This window comes from Peromyscus eremicus, chromosome 6 (genome assembly GCF_949786415.1).
Source record: "Peromyscus eremicus chromosome 6, PerEre_H2_v1, whole genome shotgun sequence".
In the NCBI taxonomy this organism is placed as follows: domain Eukaryota; kingdom Metazoa; phylum Chordata; class Mammalia; order Rodentia; family Cricetidae; genus Peromyscus; species Peromyscus eremicus.
The window spans coordinates 15,820,480-15,842,224 of record NC_081421.1 but is presented as its reverse complement, the minus strand read 5'-3'; the positions used below and the strand labels follow the sequence as shown (position 1 = coordinate 15,842,224).

Below are 21,745 nucleotides of genomic sequence, written 5' to 3'. Positions count from 1 at the left end.
TGTAGGGTTTCTCTCCAGTATGTGTTCTTTTATGTATTTGGAGATGACAGTGTTGTAAAAAGCCTTTATTACATTGATTACATCTGTAGGGGTTCTCTCCAGTATGTGTTCTTTCATGTCTTCAGAAACTATTGGTACATACAAAGGCTTTAGCATATTGATTACATTCATAGGTTTTCTATCCAGTATGTGTTCTTTCATGAATTTAAAGGTTACTGTGTTGTGAAAAGCCTTTATCACATTGATTACATTTGTAGGATGTCTCTCCAGAATGTGTTCTTTCATGTCTTTGGAGATAACCGTGTCGTGAAAAGGCTTTATCACATTGATTACATTTGTAGGGTTTCTCTCCAGTATGTGTTCTTTCATGTCTTTGGAGATGACTGTGTTGTGAAAAGGCTTTATCACATTGATTACATTTGTAGGGTTTCACTCCAGAATGTGTTCTTTCATGTTTTCGGACACCACTGGAACATGCAAAGGCTTGATCACATTGATTACATTTGTATGGTTTCTCTCCAGAATGTATTCTTTCATGTATTTGAAGATGACTGTGTCGTAAAAAGGCTTTATCACATTCATTACATTTGTAGGGTTTCTCTCCAGTATGTGTTCTTTCATGCATTTGGAGAGTACTGGAACATGCAAAAGCTTTATCACATTGATTACATTTGTAGGGTTTCTCTCCAGAATGCATTCTTTTATGTATTTGGAGAAGACTGTGTCGTGAAAAGTCTTTATCACATTGATTACACTTGTAGGGTTTCTCTCCAGTATGTGTTCTTCCATGTGTTTGGAGATGACAATGTTGTGAAAAGGCTTTATCACATCGATTACATTTGTAGGGTTTCTCTCCAGTATGTGTTCTTTCATGTGTTCGGAGACTACTGGCACTTGTAAAGGCTTTACGACATTGATTGCATTTATAGGGTTTCTCTCCAGAATGTGTTCTTTCATGAATTTGAAGATTACCATATTGTGAAAAACCTTTATCACATTGATTACATTTGTAGGGTTTCTCTCCAGTATGTGTTCTTTCATGTATTTGGAGTTGACTGTGACTTAAACAGGCTATATCACATTGATTACATTTGTGGGCTTTCTCTCCAGAATGTGTTCTTTTATGTATTTGGAGGTCACTGTGTTGTGAAAAGTCTTTATCACATTGATTACATTTGTAGGGTTTCTCTCCAGTATGTGTTCTTTCATGTAGTTGGAGACTAGTGGCATATGCAAAGTCTTTATCACAATGATTACATTTGTAGGGTTTCTCCCTAGGAAATGTTCTTTCATGCATTTGAAGATGACTATGTTGTGAAAAAGCTTTTGCACATTGAATATATTCACAGGGTTTCTCTCCAGTATGACATTTTTTGAACCTGTAAAGATACTTAGCACATGTAAAAGCTTTATCACATTCAGTACAATGATGAATATTTATATCTATATGAGTTAATTTTACAATTTGGTCTAATTTTTAAGACAAATAAGATCTTAAAGTATACACTCATACTGTTTCCCTTCATTTAGGGATGTTTTGTGTCTTTGAAGGTATCTGTAATGATAAGAGCCTTTATCACAGGGTCCACATTTGTAGCATCATTATTCTATATGAGATTCTTCACATATTTAAAGAGAACTGGAAGAACTCAGAGCTTTAACATACTTAATGCATTCATAAATTTTCTAATAGTGAGAGTCATTACTACATTTGCAAAGTGAACCAGGATAAACAGACATTTTTATACATTCCAATACTCATAGGGCTTTTCTGCAGTGTAATTTTGTTTATGTATTCCCAATGAAGTTGGAAAACCAATTAATTTTAAACTTGTATCACATTCAAAAATTCTACTCAATTCTACTACATATCTTCTAATTGTTTTGTTTTAAGAGAGAGTTATATTGCTTCCTTCCATATCTATCCCTCTGCTCACATGGCTTGTATTCAGAGTGAAATATGATGTGCTGATAAAGGAAAACTAACAAACAAAATGTTTCCACACTGCATCCACACAGCTTGATTTTCTCTTTCTCATAGACATGTGGTATAGGGATTAAGGATTCTCCACAACAACTTTCTTGACTCTCATAAACTGACCCTCTCCCTAAACTTAGAAAAATCACAAGTACATGAGTAACACTCGTTTACTCTCAACTATTTGATTATTAGAATGTTTTCAATATATACTTATCACCTATTCAACACATATTCCTTTTGCAATATCTGATTGGCATGAAATTAAACAGATTGGCTGTTCTATAACATAAGTATCATGGAGCTATAATTCAAATGGGGATATCAGATAAGGCATTGTTTCCCTGTGTTCTTTCTTAGAGCAATGCCTTGCAAACACAAATCAGCTCCCTGACATTGAGGTATTTGGTTTTGTGAGACTTTAACAATCATCAGTACACTTTAAACTGTGCTTATTTACACTATTGCTTTTGTTTAAAATCTGGGACACATTACAATTTCTCCATAGGCTCATTTGTTCACCTAACACATGAAAATTACCTTCTATTTCTTCCAGAACTTTGACAATGTTCTTCAATATTATGGTCTTCCCAACTGTAGCCTAAAATAAAGTATCAGAAAATGTATGATATATTATGGGAAACTGTGCAAAATTTAAGTTACTATCTTCAGTGAATTTTAGAACCCTGCCAGATTTATTCACCTCATTCTTCTTCTTTCTCAATCAGAATTACAGAAGAGTATTAATAATCAAGGAATAATTGTCCCCTTATTTTAAAATGTGATGAAAAATTCAGTCTTACCTATAGCAGTGAGGTTCCTGTAGATCTCCAACATCACATCTTTATAGAGATTCTTCTGGGAAGAATCCAACAAAGTCCACTCCTCCCAAGTGAAGTCGATATGCACATCATCATAGGTCACTGCAATCTAAAATATCCCATACAACAGAAAGTGTGATACTGACAGCATGCTGATGTATATTTCTTTGACAATATATTTGTATAATTATGGGGCTCCCCACACTTATTCCATGACAAAGACATTCTAATCATCAATTCATTTTAGAAAAAAAAATAACTGAACAATGAGGTTCACCTCTGTCATTTCTTCACACTTTGTCTAGGATATAGCCTTGCAGGAGAAGTGCCTATTAACAGATATAAAAAGAGAGGCAAGCAAACAGATCAAAGTGTACATCAGAGAAATTGAATGAACACTTACTAAACTGTAAACAAGATGGGCAAGCTGGGTTCATTGGCTCATGCTTATAATCCCAGCATTCATGAGGCAAAAGACAGGTGAAATTAGTTGAATTGGATGCCATTCTGCCCTATGCAGTTAATTTCAGGATAGCCAGTTACATATTAGTAAGACCCTGTCTCCCCCATAAAAATAAATTGTACAAAAATGGTAGAAAGAACTCCCAGGTTTTTATGGAAGTTCCTACAATGAATTATGCATATACTCCAGCTCTGTTTTCATCTTCCAGAAACCAGTTTAAACTATAACAATAATAAGATCTTGCTAAAAGGGAATGCATGTTTATAGTTACAAATGAGCAAATGCGAACATTAGCAATATAAATGCTGATCATAAATAACATAGGACAGTAGAGATGACTCAGCATTTAAGAGCTCTTGCTGCTCTTGCAGACAGGTAGGCTCAATTGCCAATACTTACATGGGGGCTTACAACTATCCATTACTACAAGTTCAGGGGTTGTGAAACCATCTTCTGATTGCTGTGAGGACCAGGCACACATGTAGTGCAAATCCATGCATACTGGCAAAAGATGAATATTCATTCAAAAGAACTGAAAACCAACACAATAGGTAGGAAGAATGTCACACACTTGCAACTGAATAACTCAGAAGACTCACGCAGATTTAATGTCATGAGTACTGCCATCCTGGGAAAGAGAATAGTACACTCTGCCAGATTTGAAATTTCAAGCAAAACAGCATATGCTTGACATGTACAAAAACATACATTCCAGGCCCATCACATAATAATATTAAAAAAAAAAAAAGCCCAGGCATGATGGCACACATTTAATCACAGGACATAGGAGCCAAAACCTTCAGATATCTGAATTTAGGCCAGCCTGGTCTACAGAGCTACTTTTAGGATAGCCAGGGCTACACAGAGAAACCTTCTCTTCAAAAACAAAAATAAAAACAACAAAATGGACAAAAACTCAGGTTACAAAATGGCTTAGCACTGAATAGCAATTGCTTCAACAGTATCATATGGGATTTAGTGATACCACCTACAATCATGGTGAAGTCATGACAGCCAGACACAAAGAACATGAGCTAAAGACAAGGGCTGTGGAATGCTCAGGTGATTGGGCTGTACTAGTGCCTGTGCTTGAGCCCATCTGGGCTGGCTGGGAAGATGTCTGTGTGACTGTGCTGTGGTGTGGGTCTGGTGACTTGTTCATTGTGGACGTTGCTGCTGGGGTCAGGGATACAGTTGCTGTGTCCTTTTCCTGAATCTCAGATGGGGCTATACAATGAACAGTTCTCCTTAGAGCGGCTGTGGTTGGTGAAGAGGGATTTGTACTTGCCATACTCATCATGGGTAAAAGTTTGTTTGTGTCAGTGACTTTGTCCAGTGTTAATGCGAGTGGAGTTAAAGCTGACTTCTCAGGAAGAGTGGGTGTCCCAGTTCCAGATGATGGGATGGCATCCTTTGGTATGCTTAATGCTGTTGAAGGTGTTGTCATGGTCCTATTTGTTTCTCTGAGGCCTGGAGACACTGATGATCCTATTCCAGTGTTGGTGGACTTTGGTGGTGATGGAGCTGTACCTAGAGGCCTGCTAACACCAGAAACTGTGCTGTCTGGTAAGGTGTCTGTGCTGTGCTGTGTTGCTTGCTTATTGTGGGGGTTGTTGCTGGGGTTAGAGATACAGCTGCATAGAAAATGGATTGAGGCTATAGACACTCAAATCCCTTCTCCAATGAGGAATTTCATCCAGAAAGACTCCTCCTACTAAGGGTTCTATAAGCACACTAAAGAAAGATACCAAGGAGAGACAAGTATTCAAATACATCATCCTATCTGGGATGGCTTTCATTCAATCGAATACATTCTGACCTAGGTCACTATACGCTTATGGTCACCTCATGATCAAAATGCATTTAGTCTATCTTCAATGATCCTCATCATCTTCAACAGCACCTATCCTTTCAAGTATTCAAGGTCTCTTTGGACACCTTGGACACAAGGTGATCACTTGACTCTGACATCTTGTAAAATCAGAAAACATGTTATATCTTTCCAACATACACTGGCACAGAATACCCATTCCCATTCCCAAATAGGGCCTGGAACACAGTGAGGGACGACTGGACCAAGGCAAGACTGAAACCCAGCAGGACAAACACCAAATCCTGTACTTCTGTCTCAGACACATGGAGCTTCAGTTTCAAAGGGCTTAGGTGTCTCATTTTCCCTAAAATTTCTCATGTATCTCTTTGTGGCTACTTCTACTCCCTATATGCAGCTCTCCATGGCAAGTATCTCATAGCTTATGTATCTCAGTGTCTTGTGGTCTCAAAATGCAACCCGGGCTTCAGGCTCAAAGCTTCATGCAATGGATTCTCACAGGCTCCTCACTGCCAAACATAGATGACTGCAAGAGTGCTGAACTGAAACCACAGATCAGGAATCCATGACCTGAGATTTTGATTCTTTCTTGTTTCCAGAACCACCACAAGTTTGGCTTCCTATTCAGATGAACCTTGCCAAGCTTGGACCACAGTTGCAGCAGGTTTTGTATGAAGCTACTTCTGGGTGATAGGAATCACTTTGCCTAATCCTTCCATTAATTGAAGGCAGAACAGGATGCCCTTAGGGTACCTAGATAGGCTTCCACTGTAGAAAAAGGGCCTTCTCTTTAATGGTGATCTCCTTGAACATTCCTGCCTCTGTTTCAGCACATGACTGCCATCTGAAACTACCTTTTGTTGTCATTTATTTCTGCCCAACTTGTTGATTTTTTTCACTGTAGACCTGAATGAGTCGTCAGTTATAAGCATCCAACAGATTCAATATTCCATCTAAGAAATCAGCCCATTTTTAATTTGGCCTTATTCAATTTCTCAGAGCAAGGACAGAATAAGAAAGATTTTAGGCCAAAATAAGAACAACTTACTTAGAACAAATGGTTTTTTTCCTAACAGGTGCTTCAAACTGTGATGCAAGTAACCCAGCTATGCAATACTCCCCCGCCCCCACGCGCACCCTGCCAGAAAATGGCAACATAGAAAAAGAAAAGCAATTATATTTAGTGATTCTTAGGCTCTTTTACCTAATCACCTGTAAGATTGTAGTTTGAGCACATTTATGATAAACTCATAACGTTTCACCTAACCACTTAGAAGAATATATTTTGAGCTGATTCCCCAGGGGAGTCTTTGCCCTGGAGGAGATGGGAATGGGGGTGGGCTGGGGGGAAGTAGGGAGGGGGGAGGACAGGGGAATCCATGGCTGATATGTAAAATTAAATTAAATTATAAAATAAAAAAATGAAAAAAAAAGAATATATTTTGAACACATAAATTCCCTTTCTGACTCAGTCCAGGCCTTATTTGATCCAACTCCTTTATTCACTCCCCTTTGGGGATGCAAAGGAAGCTATCACTGCTCTTGTGGGGACCTTGAAAGCTTTTCACTGTACTATAAAAGAGTTACTGCTTTTAAGGTTGTGGACCAGTTCCCCAAGAGAACTGGCAAATTTTGTCTCAGAAAAATAAAGTGGATGGACAAAAGAGCTCAGTGTACTTAGATTCCTTTCCCTCAGATTATTCTGGCATAGTGTCTCTTCTAGAAACTCTGGGAAGAAGACGAATAGAGGAGGCTGGACCCCAAGAGTCCTCATTACACAGTAAGTTTAATACCTAGAGAGAAATGGAACAAGTGCTTTATGAGTACTACTGTTATCTACAACATCTTCCTCTGGGCAGGTGAAAACAAAACAGTCTTAGTAAGGTTCTCTGCTTATACAGACTGATAGAATAAATCTCCATAGGTTCTGAGACTCTAACGACATTCCGGGCTCTCAGAGACTGAGGAAGCTCCATGTTTCAGGCTCTGCCATCCCTAGCACACACAGCCGTCCTACCACCCCAGTTCTACACCACAACTGCAGCTCTCCTTGGTCATCCTACAGTCCAAGAACCTACCACCCCTTCAGCTGTCCACTGTACTCACTGACCTCTCAGGGCCTCTCCGCAGGTGTTTCAAATCTGTTCCAGTGTCATCAGCTCTTCATGAGCCCTTCAGTCTTGGATTGGCAGCCAAGATACCAAGGCAGAAGAATCCCAGCAAATTACCAAACAGTCTGGGCTCCGCCCAGATAGCAAGCAAGAGTAGTTTCTATTCCTTCGGTCTACTGTATGTGGATTCTACTTTTACCTGACAACTTACTGCATTTGAGGGGATACAAAGGGGTAAAGAATAACACAGCAGACAGGAGGAGACATGAAGGAGATGGGAAAGGATAGGAGGGGACAGGAAAGGACCTGAGCATCCCCAGGGCACTGGAGGTGCTTCAGTTCTCTGAGTCCCAGTATCAGCTCCCTGGAGTCTCTCCTGTCTGGGCCATCTAGTCCTGACCTGGAGATGGTGCACTGAAGGAGCCTGGGAAGTGCTCCTATTCCCAGCATCAGGGGTGAGATTACCAAGAGGCCCACAGGCTTGTTCTGGTCTGTAGGGGACAACAAGGGACAGTTTCCTGAGCCCACCATAGACTTGTCTGTTCCTGGGGGCCTGCCTCCATACCCCACTGTATACTCAGTCCTTGTCTGTTCCTGGGGGCCTGCCTCCATACCCCACTGTACACTCAGTCCTTGTCTGTTCCTGGGGGCCTGCCTCCATACCCCAATGTACACTCAGTCCTTGTCTGTTCCTGGGGGCCGGAATCCATACCCCACTGTACACTCAGTCCTTGTCTGTTCCTGGGGGCCTGCCTCCATACCCCACTGTACACTCAGTCCTTGTCTGTTCCTGGGGGCCGGCCTCCATACCCCACTGTACACTCAGTCCTTGTCTGTTCCTGGGGGCCTGCCTCCATACCCCACTGTACACTCAGTCCTTGTCTGTTCCTGGGGGCCTGCCTCCATACCCCACTGTACACTCAGTCCTTGTCTGTTCCTGGGGGCCTGCCTCCATACCCCACTGTACACTCACCCCTTGGATGTTGTTGGAACCCTCAAACTCCAGCCTCTGCCTCCTAAGTTTTGGGATCACAGGGTTGGGACACCATGTCTGGCTTTGGTGACTTCTTATTCCACTTTACTGGGTGTCATGGAGTGAACATATGGACACTCAAAATGTAAAATTTTAAAAGTCAATAAAAAGAAGGTTTATAAGAAGTAACCATGGTGCCAAGTAATGGTGATTGATCACACTGTATCCATAGTCAGGAAGCAGATGGTGATGAATGTTGGTCATTATTACATAATTTAGTACCAAATCCATGGAATGGAATGGTGCTATCATTTCTAGAAGGCAGAAGAGTCTTCTCAACTCAATGAACTTAATATATAAGATAATCTCTCATAAGCACACCTCAGAGAATAACATGATCTAGATAAGCCCTCAGAGGTGTGACTGGAGGAGTGTCCCTTGACTGACTCTTATCAAGTTGAAAATCAGTATTAGCCATCACAAAATTAATAAAATTTGCTGTATAGACTGCCTGTGTAGACAGTGACACTATTCCTTTTTTTAATGATATTCCAAATACCAATGAGCCATGTTTGAAGACAAAGTACATAAAACATAGGAGTATGGACTTACTCCTTTCCCAGATGTAAGCAACAATTTGCTGAGAATCTCCAGGACAGGATTATGAACTCCATGTAGAGCAAGGCACAGTACAGAACCCTTCTGACCCATGTTTTTACTTTATTAAATCAGAATCCTACCCAAGCCACCTCAGGAACTGACCGATGATCATTTTTACCAAAGAGAAGGAAAGAGGGAGACAGAGAGACAGAAAGACAGGTAGAAGGAGAGAGAGAGAGAGAGAGAGAGAGAGAGAGAGAGAGAGAGAGAGAGAGAGACTCTCCCTAAGGACCCATTGAAATGGAACTTACAAAGTCAACAGAACTGTAAATATGGCTTTGTGTCAATTCTTAAGTGTGGCTGTCCTTCACAAGACCACACTATCCAAAAGATCACTCCAAAAACTCTTCTTAGTAAACATCAGGACTAAGAAAGTGGGTTAACAGATAAAGTACTCATCTTGCAACTATCCTTTTACTTCTGCATTATAAAGTCAGTTGCAACAGTGCATGCCTATACTCCAATGCTTTTAAGGCAAGATAAAAGGCAGGCAGCTACCTAAGACTCTATGTGTATAGAAATTAAATAAACACAGATTTCACAACTTTCAACTCAAAGTGACCCTTAAACTGTTGTTTCTGACCCTCTAGCTACTGATATTTCTCTAAGAGAGGCTTCACGTTCTAGAGTTCTCTCTGCAAAGGGAGGTGATCTCCTGCAGTTCCTGCTATAGCTCTGCAGCCTTCATGCTCCCTTGTGTTTTCAGGCAAACCCAGCCCCAATGATGCCCACACAGAAAACACTGTAGAAGAGTAATTTAATGTCTGATTCCTCCCACATAATGTCACAAGACGTGGCATCTGACCTATCCACCTGCCCAAAACCATGCAAACTGAGATACCTCTGCAGCTCAGAACTTCCTTTTGTCCCCTGGAACTGACCTTCACTGAATCACATCACAGTGGCTGGCAGTAGGAGAAAGCTAAAAGCATTCTAATCATGTACTGCTGAAGGATGATCCCCATCACCCCCTTTCTACCATTTTCTAAACTGTCTGTAACATTTATAAGACAGAGCTGAAAGGGAAAAGTAACATCCAGAACTTGCAGAAACCAGACCTTCAGTTTTCCAATGTGTCCTCCCAGATTCCCACTGTCACAGAAGCAAAGCCTGTGTGTGCACACTGGACAGTGATACTGCAAGCATCATAGCCTCCCATGCCAGGGTGGCAGAGCCTTCTCATCCCCAGGGAATCCACACTCACTAAGGATCAGGGGCCAAGGGACACTGCCCAGGTTACTACAGGAACCAACAGAAACACAGTCTGGCTCATGGTCTATCCCAGTCCCAGCAGTTCAGACTCTGACAGCTCAGCCAACCTGCTCTTCCTGGACAGTGGCCCCCACACTCACCATGGCATTCCTTAGAATGTCACCTGTGGTATTCCTTAGAGCTCCCTATAGCAGAAGCAGAGGAGAATCCCAAAGACAACTTGGAGTCACCTCCCACTGGTGTACTGATGGCTAAGCCTTCCCAAAGCTCCTCATTAGTTAGGACCACCCAGTTGGACCTAAGGACATTAGCAGTTACCCTACTGGGTGAGCAGAGATCCAATGACTCAAACAGCACAAGCCTTCCCTGCTCTGCCCTTCCACACTAGGGTTGGACAGGTATCGAGTCTGAGAAACTTGTAGTTTAGAGAATATTCCATTCTCTAGAGCACTTCCTATTCCTCTTTTAAGGCACAGGGTCCTTTGCATGCACATTCCATTACACACTCAATGCCCAGTGAAGCCAACCCTTTGCTTCAGAGCTGGGAGGTCCTACAGCCAAATACAGGTCACATTCAAACAGTAACTGTTGTTGAAGCAGAAAGAGGTCATGGATTAGAACACAATGAAGGATCTATGGGAGGGCTTGGAGCCAGGAAAGAGATAGTGAAAATTAGGTAATTATAATTCCAAAAATTATGTTGGAAAGTTGAAACAGGCTTTATGGCCATGTGCTCCAGAGACTAAGGATGTGTACTAGAGCACACTAAGTACTTCTCAAGCCATTTCTCCCAGGCAGTACATCATAAACCTGGAAAAGAGTCACATTAGGCAGGGCCACACCATTTTATCCAGTTCTTCTACTTAGGTTGAACTGGTGTAACTACTGTAATTTTGTCTCAAACAAATTCAGTTCTTTATCCAAATTCTTGATTGTCTGGTCTGTGAAAAAGGGAAATGGCCAATCAGGACATTTATGGAATGTCTAAAATCGATGACCTCACTACTCTTTGCTACTGTCAACTCCTGTCACAGCAGGAAAGATTTCACCCTCTTCTTGCCAACCCTTTCTGTGCTGTGACTACACTTGCTTTACTGTGGGTCAGTGAACTCAACTCTTACACAGGTCCCACTTCATCTGTAATTTCACAATGAAATCTAGAGAGGTTGAGGGTACTCATTCACTGGTCTATTTTTCCTTCTCACTGACCAGTCAAAGCCCAGTGTGGAAAGATTTGCAGGACTGTCTTCCCAGCACTGGGCAGGATTTGGTGTTCAAAGCAATTCTCAGTTTTGTAGTGTGAGGCAAGCCTGAGCTACAGGAGACATTGATCTAAACCAGTGGTTCTCAACCTTCCTAATGCTGTCACGCTTTAATACAGGCTCTTATGAGGTGGTGACCCCCCAACTATAAAATTATTTTCACTGCTACTTCATAACTAAAACTTGGCTACTGTTATGAATTGTAATAAAAATATCTGTGTATTCCAATGGTTTTAGGCCACTCCTGTTAAAGGGAGCCTTATCCCTCAGGTTGAGAACCACTGCTCTATAAACCAATATAAATAAATAATTAGCACCTAAGGAAATAATGGAATAAAATTCTTAATGGCTGGAAAACATTGGAAAATAGAATAGAGATTCGAGCTGTAATGCATTTAAAGAAAGTGAAATTTAAAAAATGGTACCACTAATTGGCTTTTTAAAATGATAGAAATGATTGGAAGAACACTTAGCAGTTCTGACTTTGCAACAGAATAGGCACTTCCCTGTTAGAGAGAATGCCATTCATAAGACACTGGATGACTTTTCCATGTAAAGTGTCAGCTGCTGGGTGCTATAAGCTGACACATGGAGTTAAAGACAACGGCCTGTGTCTCAAACCTCTGAGCTGACTTAACTGTGTCAACCAGGATTGCACATATCTGTACAGGAGAGTTCCCTAACTGGAAACTGAAGACTCAGTACCTCAAGTTACCCTCCCTAAATTGTACACCCACCAATTCTGCCTATCTTCATTTTCATGGTAGGAATAATACCAGGAGTTAAATTACACAGAAAGTCACTCCCCCTGCCCAGCGGGTCCTTTTTTATGATGAAGACCTCTGCAGCTCACTGCCTTAAACTCCAGTCCATGATGTAGCTATTGCCTAGTCTGTTTCCCCGTGCAGTGTACACAGGACACTGTTCCTCCTCTTCTGGCCTGAAGGGAGATGCCATGATCCACACAAATCCTTTTCTGTTACTGCAATGGACAGTCCACTATGTGACTCAAAGTGGTTACTTTAGAACTCTGTGGTGCTACAGATCTGCAATCCAAGAATTCCTAGTGCTTAGTAGGGACAATAGCAAGGGGAATGCCCTGTGGTGATACAGACAGAGTTCAAGTCCACCTCAATCTACATCAGAGACCTTGACTCAAAACCACTTTTCAAAGAGACTGGAGATGCAGCTGTTCTAGACTTAAAATATCCTTGAAGACACACCAGGACTTAATGTTGGTTGTGACCCTGTAATATCCCCTTGAATAGCACGTTAGAAGCCTGTTCTTTGACAGGGGGCAGAGAATGGGGAAACCCTTTTGGCTTGTTGTAAATTAGTGTTTTCTCCTTTGTTATGGGAATGTTGCTTAATAGCTGGTTAATGCTGGGGAACAAGTATTTACGTCTTATACTAATCTCTAACAGGCTCGGTTAGCATACTACTTATCTTAGGGATATCTGGGAGACAGCCCTCTCTTATCTTAATTCTACTTTGTGACTTAATGTCTCCAAAGAATGGGTAAATCACTATACCATCAATTCTATTACCATCAATTCTACTCTTCAACATCACAGTTTAGCAGTGGAGTGCTATTCTACATGGGAGATGCCCTTTACAAGCTTCACAAAATCAACTACAGACAAATCCTAAACCTAAATTGTTATACCCAGATTGGGACCCCAAAGATAACCACCACAGACCTTAGGTTCAGCATGCAACAGCATGGTTTATTTCTGTTTGTTTACAAGCCGTGGACAGGGAAGCTCGATCCAAAGCACTCACTCGTAGTCGTGAGGCGAGGAGGAACTTGCTTTTTCTTTGTGTGGCTAGCTTTTTAAAGGCAAAATCCACAAGCCCTTCAGGGGGGTTGGGGGAGTTTTGCACAGGTGCAACTCGCATTGGTTTATTTTTATCTCTGTTCTCTTTTAATTGGGTAAGGGTATGTAACCTTTGAATTTACTGGTTGGTGGTTACAATTTATTACTTTGGGAGTAGTCCAGCACAAGTCCCAGGCTTTGTCCTTGAGCCACCATGGGGGCTGGCTGGCCAAGCACGTACTGCACATAACTCTAAGTTGGTGAGGGGCCCCAGAAAGTAAACATCTGGCTGAACTTTGAGCAGTCAGAGTACGTGCAGAAAGGAAGCTACTGCAAGTACTGTCTTTTGTTCATGGCCCTCCCAGAAACTGCTTGCTCAAGTCTCAGGAAACTGAAATTGAGGCCTGATCTCTGAGAGAAGACTGAGCAGCCTGTTATGGCATCTGCTTGGTCCTTTCATAAATGTTAAGTGTTTAAAGTGCAGAACTCCTGAAAGATACTAGAGAGACCAGGGCTCTCTGTGTTTGGCAAATCTGCCTTCCAAGGTGACAATACAAACACTACAGGAGCCAGCATTTCACAGTGACATCAACAACATGGATATTTCTAAGTCTTGTTCCCAATGCTCTGCACAAACACAGCCCACGGAGTTAAGTAATTCAGAGTCTTCTGCCCCAGCCCACGGGGTTGCAAGGACCATGTAGAACACACAGGATCAGGAAGAAACAGGCGCGACACGCAGGACCAAGAAGGAACACGTGGGACTCCCAGGACACACAGGACCAGGCAGGACCACACCAAACTCTGCTTCTGGCTGTTGGCTCCCACTCAGACCCGGGAGGACTCAACACCAGGTTCCCACGGCTCAGCCGGCCACTCCTCCCAGTCTGCAGAAAGCATCCCCTCGCTCACCATGGCCGGCTACTCCTCCCGCTCTGGGAACAGAAGCCCTTGATCACCGTGTCCCGGGTGCAGAGAGCTCTAGCCTCAGCAGAGCCCAAGGAACAACACATGAGCCCACTTCCGATTTCCTCAGCAGAAGAGCTGAGCGGGAACCCTAGCGTCCGGAGGATGAACCCTCCCATCTTACTGGCGGATCTGCTCGAAGCCCTGATTGGCTAGTGAGGGCTGAGTGACAGGATCGGGTGAGCTGAGGGGAGGCATTTCAGTGGATTCCTGCCCTAGCGTCCACCTTAAGCACAAACCTATCCATAAATGCTGGAGATTTGCACCAAATTCCACAGCAACTCTCTAGTTTATGTAACCGATGGGTTCAGTTTTAAAAGAAAGTATACAATTTCATAAGGAGGCTAATCTGACAATATTGCACAAGAGGAACATGGTATCTCTAGAACATTATAAACAAAGTCCACAGGGGCTGGGACTGATTACCACAGTCCCAGGTGCGGAAAGAGATGGTCCGTATAAATACCTAGTTTGCAGCAACACAGCATGAGACTGTGTCTCTGGGTCTTTCATCCTTTCACAGAACTGCTACTTTTGTCTGACCATTCTCAAGTCTCTCTAAATAATTTTAGGAGAGCCCACTTGAGCCATAAATGGGAGTACAGAGGTAGGAAGACCACTGGCAGTTTGAGGAAAACTTGTGCTATATAGACACACACACACCACAGGCACACACATGGGCACACACACACACACACACACACACACATGCACACGCACACGCACACACACAAGCACGAGTGAAATAAGAACAAAACTAAGTTGTGAAGAGTTCAGGACGATATCTCTTTAAATCATTTCAGGTGTCACCACTGGACCCTGTCAAATTATTCTCAGAAATGAATGTAGCCAAGAACAGTAGGTAGCAGACCCAGGCAGATTTCCTTGAATTCAAATCAGCTTGGTCTACATAGGGAGTATGATAGTAAGACATGTCTTATAACACACACACACACACACACACACACACACACACACACACACAAATACAGTTGAATATAATTTTGCTTTTTGTTTGTTACAGGATCTCATTAAAAAGTTCCAGCTGGCTTAGAACACTATCTACAAACAGCTTAATAAATAATATATTGAATATTTTTAAAACAAATTCCAGCAAACATTTCTATACCATTGGCTCATTATTCAAAGCATGGCAATTTTCTATACAATATGGAGCTTCCAAGGAATTTTCTTTATATTTACTTATATTTCAAGAGAACTGGAAGTGGGAGAAATTTTACAGCTTACATTCCTAGGTTGTTTTCCTCCATCCAATCATTCTATAAAATCAATATCAATCTTTCTTGAACTTTTTCTAATTTAGAAACATTTTAACTAGTTTGTTTGTAAATTGAGCTGTTCACACATTTTGTTTTATGCTAAGATTCCAACTGTGGAGGCTGAAAGAATGCCTATTAGAGTAAATATTCCAGCTGCCAGTAACATAATGAATTTTTAAGAAATTTTTTAAAATAGTTACAAATTTTCCAAGTATTGTATTGAAATTTTTGTAGTACCACTCTTTTTTACATTTTTCTGTGATCGAAAACTAAAAGGATGTTGATGATTCACAATTATGGCATTATTTGTTGTGCTATCAACACGTTGAGTTAAACAGCTGTTTTTGTATGTTACATGAAATAAAGAATGACTATACTGGATTACTACATTTTCTATTAATAACACATGAGGAACAACAACACAACCTTATGTGAAATATGTTTATATCAAAAGTAAAATTAGCTGAGATTTAAAAATACAAAAAGAAAATGTAGACGTTATGAATTTAATTTGTTATAACAATTAGAAGAAAAATGTTAATGAGTTGATGCTAAAATGGATTTACTTCAAGTCCTAAGTGCTAATATTAACATATGCAGTTGATGTGGTTTTGGACATTGAACACAGGGCTTTGTGCATTTTATGCAACTCCTATACTAACTAAAATACAGGACTCAATCCATAATTACTTGGCAATGCTCGTGTCTTATTATGATCTTTACATTAGTTATTGTATTCAGTGAAGAAAAAATCAACCTATATGTTAATTTTAAAATAAATAATAATTTTTAAAATGCACATGTCAAAGCTATAAGTGGAGGAATAGGATATGTAAATGAGACTGCTGTACTGTACCTGTGCCATGCAATGTTGAAATATAAAATAATTATGTGATCTTCCATACTTAAAAGAAACAAGTAAAATTAGCAGTGTTCCCATAATATTTTCTCCCTAAAAGGTTAATAAATGAATCCCGTACTGCCTTAGGTAGGGTTTCTACTGCTGTGAAGAGACACCACAACCATGGCAACTCTTATAAAGGAAAACATTTAATTTGAATGACTTACATTCTAAGAGATTTAGTCCATTATCATCATGGTGCAGTGTGGTGGTGTGCAGGCAGACATGGTGCTGGAGAAGGAGCTGGGCATTGTACAACTTGACCCACAGGAAAAGGAGGTGGTCTGGGACACTGGGTGTGGCTTGAGCATATATGACACCTCAAAACCCACTCCCACGGTGACAACCTTCCTCCAACAAGGCCATACCTACTGCAACAAAGCCACACTTCCTAATAGTGCCACCTCTCTGAGCTTATGGAAGCCAATTACATTCAAACTACCACAGGTACTAAGTATTAATACAAGGAAGTATGATATGTTCTCCTGTGTGAGGAAACAATGCACCCATACTATTGAGAAAGAATATTTATTTCCACACCATAACTTATAAGACCATGAAATTTTCTGTGGGGTCACCCAAGGCCCCATGGTAGATTATATGAAGTATTCAGCTTACATGTAACCCAATGTAGGAATAATGACGAGGTTGCTCCTTGTCCTCCAACAGGACACAGAGGAAATGAGGCACTTCTTTAACACTGGTTATGTTTTCTGAGATGCCGGTTTTAATAACTCTGCTTCCAATACCTTGTACAGGGTAAACTGTTATTTTTCCCATTTTTTCATTTGCCCAAGAAAAAGCCATAATTGTTAATTCCAAGGCATCCTAGTGTTTTATTTGTTATTCATGGACAAATATATATGAATCATAAGCCTTATTATAATGAGCATAGTAAAAACATATATGTCTTTTAGACATGTAAAAATAGCACAGTCAGGAACTCCACTATACCCAAGGCTGCACCTGTTAACCAGAATTCAATGACATCACTCACTCACGATAACCAGACACAGTCCTAAAACCCCATCATGCCCACTGGACAGTATATCAGCAGAGATCAGCTCTCCACATCTGGAGATACGCCACCTTGATCTGCACTGTGGCTGGGGAGTCTCCCCCAGGATCCTGACCCTCTAATCAGAGATTTCTGTCAGAGACTGGACGTGACTTTCCAGCTAAGATACACTGCACACAGCCCTGGAGAAATGGGCTTAGGACCATAGTTAGGAATTCACAGAACCTTGTGTGATGGCCATCAGCATAATAAAGTATAACATTTCTTAGAGTAACTATGCACATCTACCTTCTTGTTCACGACGTTTCTCTTTTCCCCACTTCCTCTCCAGCATTTGTTGTCAGATGATTAGTGGGTCTTTGCCATTCTGACTGCAATTACCACAATTCTTACCAAGAGACCAAAACCTGTTCCTATTTCTATTAGAAACAGGAACAATTTATAATATCAACAACCTCCATCATTCTGATTATGACCAAAATAAATAGTTTTTAAAATACAAAACAGCAAATGCCTCAAAACAACCGTTATGAGTTTGTCTGTCTCATAAAATTTCCACTTTTACCAAGGAGCTCACCTATGAGGATTAGCCAGGCTGCCCCAGGAACTCTCAGAACTTTAGCAACTTCTTATATTTTTGGTCATGAGCCTAGCCTTTAATGATAGAGCCATCTCTCAGGCTTGACTCTAGCAATTTCTAAAGGCTCACAAGGCAGTAGAGGCCCCATGGAAAGTTTTGTAAAGCAGCGGGGCACAAAGAAGTATTTGGAAGGCACTTGGGCTCAAAGAAGGTTCTAAAGAGTAGCTTACAGGCTAAGCAATCAGAAGGCAACCTTGTGGTGAGAAAGTCCTTAAAAAGTGCAGAGAGATACTTGCCTCACTTTCCCTGCATCAAGAGGTTTACCTGTATGGCCATGGTGAGCTGTTCCTGGGCTGTTCCCAGCATCCCACCACTCCTGACTGCTACAGCAGAAGCAGTATGACCTCCACATCTCTGGATTTCACCATCAGACTTGGTTGACTCCTTGCTCAGCAAGACTCGGGTCCTGGAAATCTCCAGGGACTAGTTCCAGGGATGCAAAGGATCAGTCAGGGTTATGTTCCTGGAATATCACCTTCAGCTCCACTGATATTCACATATAGGCAAGACAAGAGCTGGGTTGGTGAGCAGGGCCTATTGAGCTTGTGCAGCCCCACCTTCCTGCCTTGCTGAGCCAAGTGTGCCAATCACCTACTAAATGCACCCTCTCCCTGAGGCAAACCCAGCAAAAACTCCTCCACTCATCTCCTGAAGCACAGTAACCTTCAGGTACATCCCCAGGTAAGTCTCTCACAGAAACATCCACACAACATGCTCACAGAAATATCACCCCCCTCCCAGGAAAGGCCCTTCCAGACATTCTTTTAGCCTGAATTAGAGGACCTGAGAATCCTGTAGTGACCTTGGCTCTTAGGAAATATGCAGAATGGGGAGAGCTTGTCTGCTGAACTGGAGAGCTGCACTAAGATCAAAGTCAGTGGAGACAGCAGGGCAGCCATCAACTGCAACCACAGCACCCTGGAAGAGGAGACCTGGTCTTATGATATACTGTACTCAGAAGGCCCTGGTGGCTACAGCCAAGGTGCCCAGTGGTGTGAGTGAGAGACAGAGACGCCATGCAGACAGAGCTCACTGAAGAGTTTTATTTAGTGGGGGGGGAGAAAGAAGAAAAGAGAAGAGGGGTGGGGAGAGGGGTGCACGCACCTTGTGGGAGGAAACAGGAAGAGAGGGAGAAAGGGGTGTAGTTTCCCCTCAAGAAGAAGCTTCTATGTCAGGATACAGAGTGGGGCCAAGGGGTTGGTCAGAATATTAACATTTCTCCCTTTTGAGTATTATAAAAAGAGATGAGTTATGGAAGCAAGTAAGGGAACAAGGACACTGGATTCTCAAGGCTACTTCAAGCTAGCGAGGGGTGAAGTGGGGAGGAGGAAAACCAGGAGTCACGCATGGTGGGAGGTGGGAGTGTGAAGTATCTAGTTAGCTGTCATCATGGAGATCTCAGGCATCTGTACCTTGAGTGAGCTGTGTCATCATGAAAATCTCAGGCATCTGTTCCTTTGAATGTGCTGAGAGGAAAAGTTACTAGGAGGAAGAAAAAAATAGATTTGTTATCATTGGCCTCATGAGCAGGGGTAGTCATGGGAAGATTGACAACTGCCAGAAAGAATGGAACAGGGAAGTGCTCTGGTTGTACAGAAAAGGCAAAGGGTGAATGGGTGAGACATGAGAGAGAACATGCCCTTTACTGGGACATCTTGGATAACTAGGTACCAGTTGCTGGACAGGTGCGCGCCTGAGCCTGGAGAGGTGGTACCAGCAGTGACCTGAGGAATGGTATGTTCTTCAGGATGGTAGGAGTCATCACATCTGTCATTTCTCTGGAGGGGGGCATGCATCCATCTCAGTTGGCATCCATATTTGGGGGTTGGGATCCTTGGAGCTGGTGCCAGCTAGTGCAGGGGGTGATGTATCTGGAGAGTCCCTTGGCCCAGGCAGGAGGAGGAAAACTGCAAGATATGCTCGAAAATGGGTGAGGTAAAAATGGGCTCTGGAGACTGTTAATTTTTGTCAGATAATGTTTTTTTTTGTTTTTTGTTTTTTTGTTTTTTTGTTTTGTTTTGTTTTTGCATTAGAACTTTCCCCAAGGACTTGTAGGTATCTGTAAGAGAGCTGGAATAGATTCATATCATAGCAAAAGGGTTCAAAATCCATTTAAGGACTCTTAAGAACTCTTTGTAGTCAATGTTCTATCAGTTTATCAAAGCTGCATTTATCAGTATTAAAATTTTGAACCTCTGGAGTTATATCTAAAACTGGTCTATCCTGTACCATGAAGCCTGTGAATGAGGCATAGCTGTCTGTAATTTTAATGGGAAACTTATTAATGAACTGTCAGTAATCTTGGGATTGGGTCTGTCAAACTGATATACCCTACTCATCAAACGTTGTCAGATCCGAGAAGGATAAATTTAAGAACTGAGACAGCTTTCCAGCTACCTGGGCAGCAATCCCAGGTCTCTCAGTGGTCATTGGGGGCTTGGACAGAAGCTCGAAAGGAAACATTTTTTCAGCTGATAAGCCCAGAAGATCTGACAGATTCTTTGTGAAATAGAAATTTGGGGAGGTCATCTTACCTGTCTTGGCGGAGAGGACAACAGATTTCTGTTGTTCCTCTTTATCATGGTCTGGACAGGATCTCAGCATTTTGCTGCATGGCTGGCCTTGCCATTAGCTTCCAGGTGAAGGTTCTGTGGATATCCATCTTCTTAGGAGAAGATACAGGATGCTACCAGGAGCTGACATGTCTCTTTACCACAAAAAGCTTTTGTATTAAATGCCATATTCTCAGATCTCTACAGGTGTTTGAAGACTGAGGGATCAAAATCTGTAGGATATACTTATAACTTTGAGAGCATATACATGACTTAAATCTGAATATACAGGTTTCCCAGTTAGTTACAGCTTAATGAAGTTAGCAAGGATGGGGGGAGGTGATCTTTGAGTACAACCAGATTATAAGCCTGGATGAATTATATAGAAATAATTATTCCTCATACAATATCTCCCTGGTTCTGCATAAAGAAGGTCAAGTGTTTTATCTTATTGCAGGGCCATTTTAATCAATAAATATCAATGAGCATTAGATAGTCAATCGGTCCTCTGTGCCAGGGGGTTTCCTTTTGACCCAGAATTTCAGCCTATTCTGGACAGAGAACGTGGCTCAACGTATTCTCTTCTGGAATTGCTTTGAGCTGGCATTGGGGCCTCCCAAAAGGATGAAATGCTTAGTCAAAGGCTAGGTAATGGGGCACTTGTCAGTGTCTGACCTGGCTGTAGAGGAAGGGAACAATTATGTTTGGCTGTGGTCCATAACCACTGCTTCGATGTTTCTGCCTGCTTGCTGGAATATAGACTAGAGACAGGAGTTAAAATTTATGAATTTATTTGAAATCTTCAGGCCTGTAGTTTTGGTAATTGGAGATCAGGAAAGAGAAAAATATATAAAAGAACATAAAAGTTTTAGCTAAATTACCATTATCAATCAGTATTGAAATCTAAATCATAGAAAAACAGGTCATAGATAACCAAGAAAAATTTAAAGTCCTGAGCTTATGACACAAAGTATATCGGAATTGTATTGTTAGACTCTGAAATTTAAAATCTTAAGCAATAGTGCTGCTATCCTCTCCCAGCACAGAAGCATGCTGTCCTCACCCATATGGCTACAGAGGCATGAACTCCAGGCTGCAACTGAACTTCCCTCTTCCCAGATGGCTGGAGGCAAGAGCCTGAGAGCACTGGGCACCCCACCCACTCTGCCCTTAGTAAAGGTGGCAGTGAGGCCTTATGACCCACCTGTTTTTACCTTAGCCAAGATGGCTGCTAGACCACATGGTTGCCCTTATTTAAAT

General features: G+C 41.7%; 1 protein-coding gene across 1 annotated transcript; it reads right to left on the bottom strand.

The window, feature by feature from the left end:
* Positions 1 to 203: 203 nt before the first annotated feature.
* Positions 204 to 2,576, bottom strand: LOC131912940 (zinc finger protein 431-like). Its single transcript, XM_059265236.1, has 2 exons — positions 2,519 to 2,576; positions 204 to 1,379 (listed from the first exon to the last, which is right to left on the bottom strand). The coding sequence occupies exon 2, from the start codon at positions 1,295 to 1,297 to the stop codon at positions 206 to 208; it is 1,092 nt and encodes a 363-aa protein (XP_059121219.1). The 5' UTR covers positions 1,298 to 1,379; positions 2,519 to 2,576; the 3' UTR covers positions 204 to 205.
* Positions 2,577 to 21,745: the final 19,169 nt, after the last annotated feature.

Bases quoted from the DNA above. Each gene is read 5' to 3' on its own strand.
- LOC131912940 (XM_059265236.1), bottom strand. From the start codon at position 1,297: ATGCATGAAAGAACATTTCCTAGGGAGAAACCCTACAAATGTAATCAT.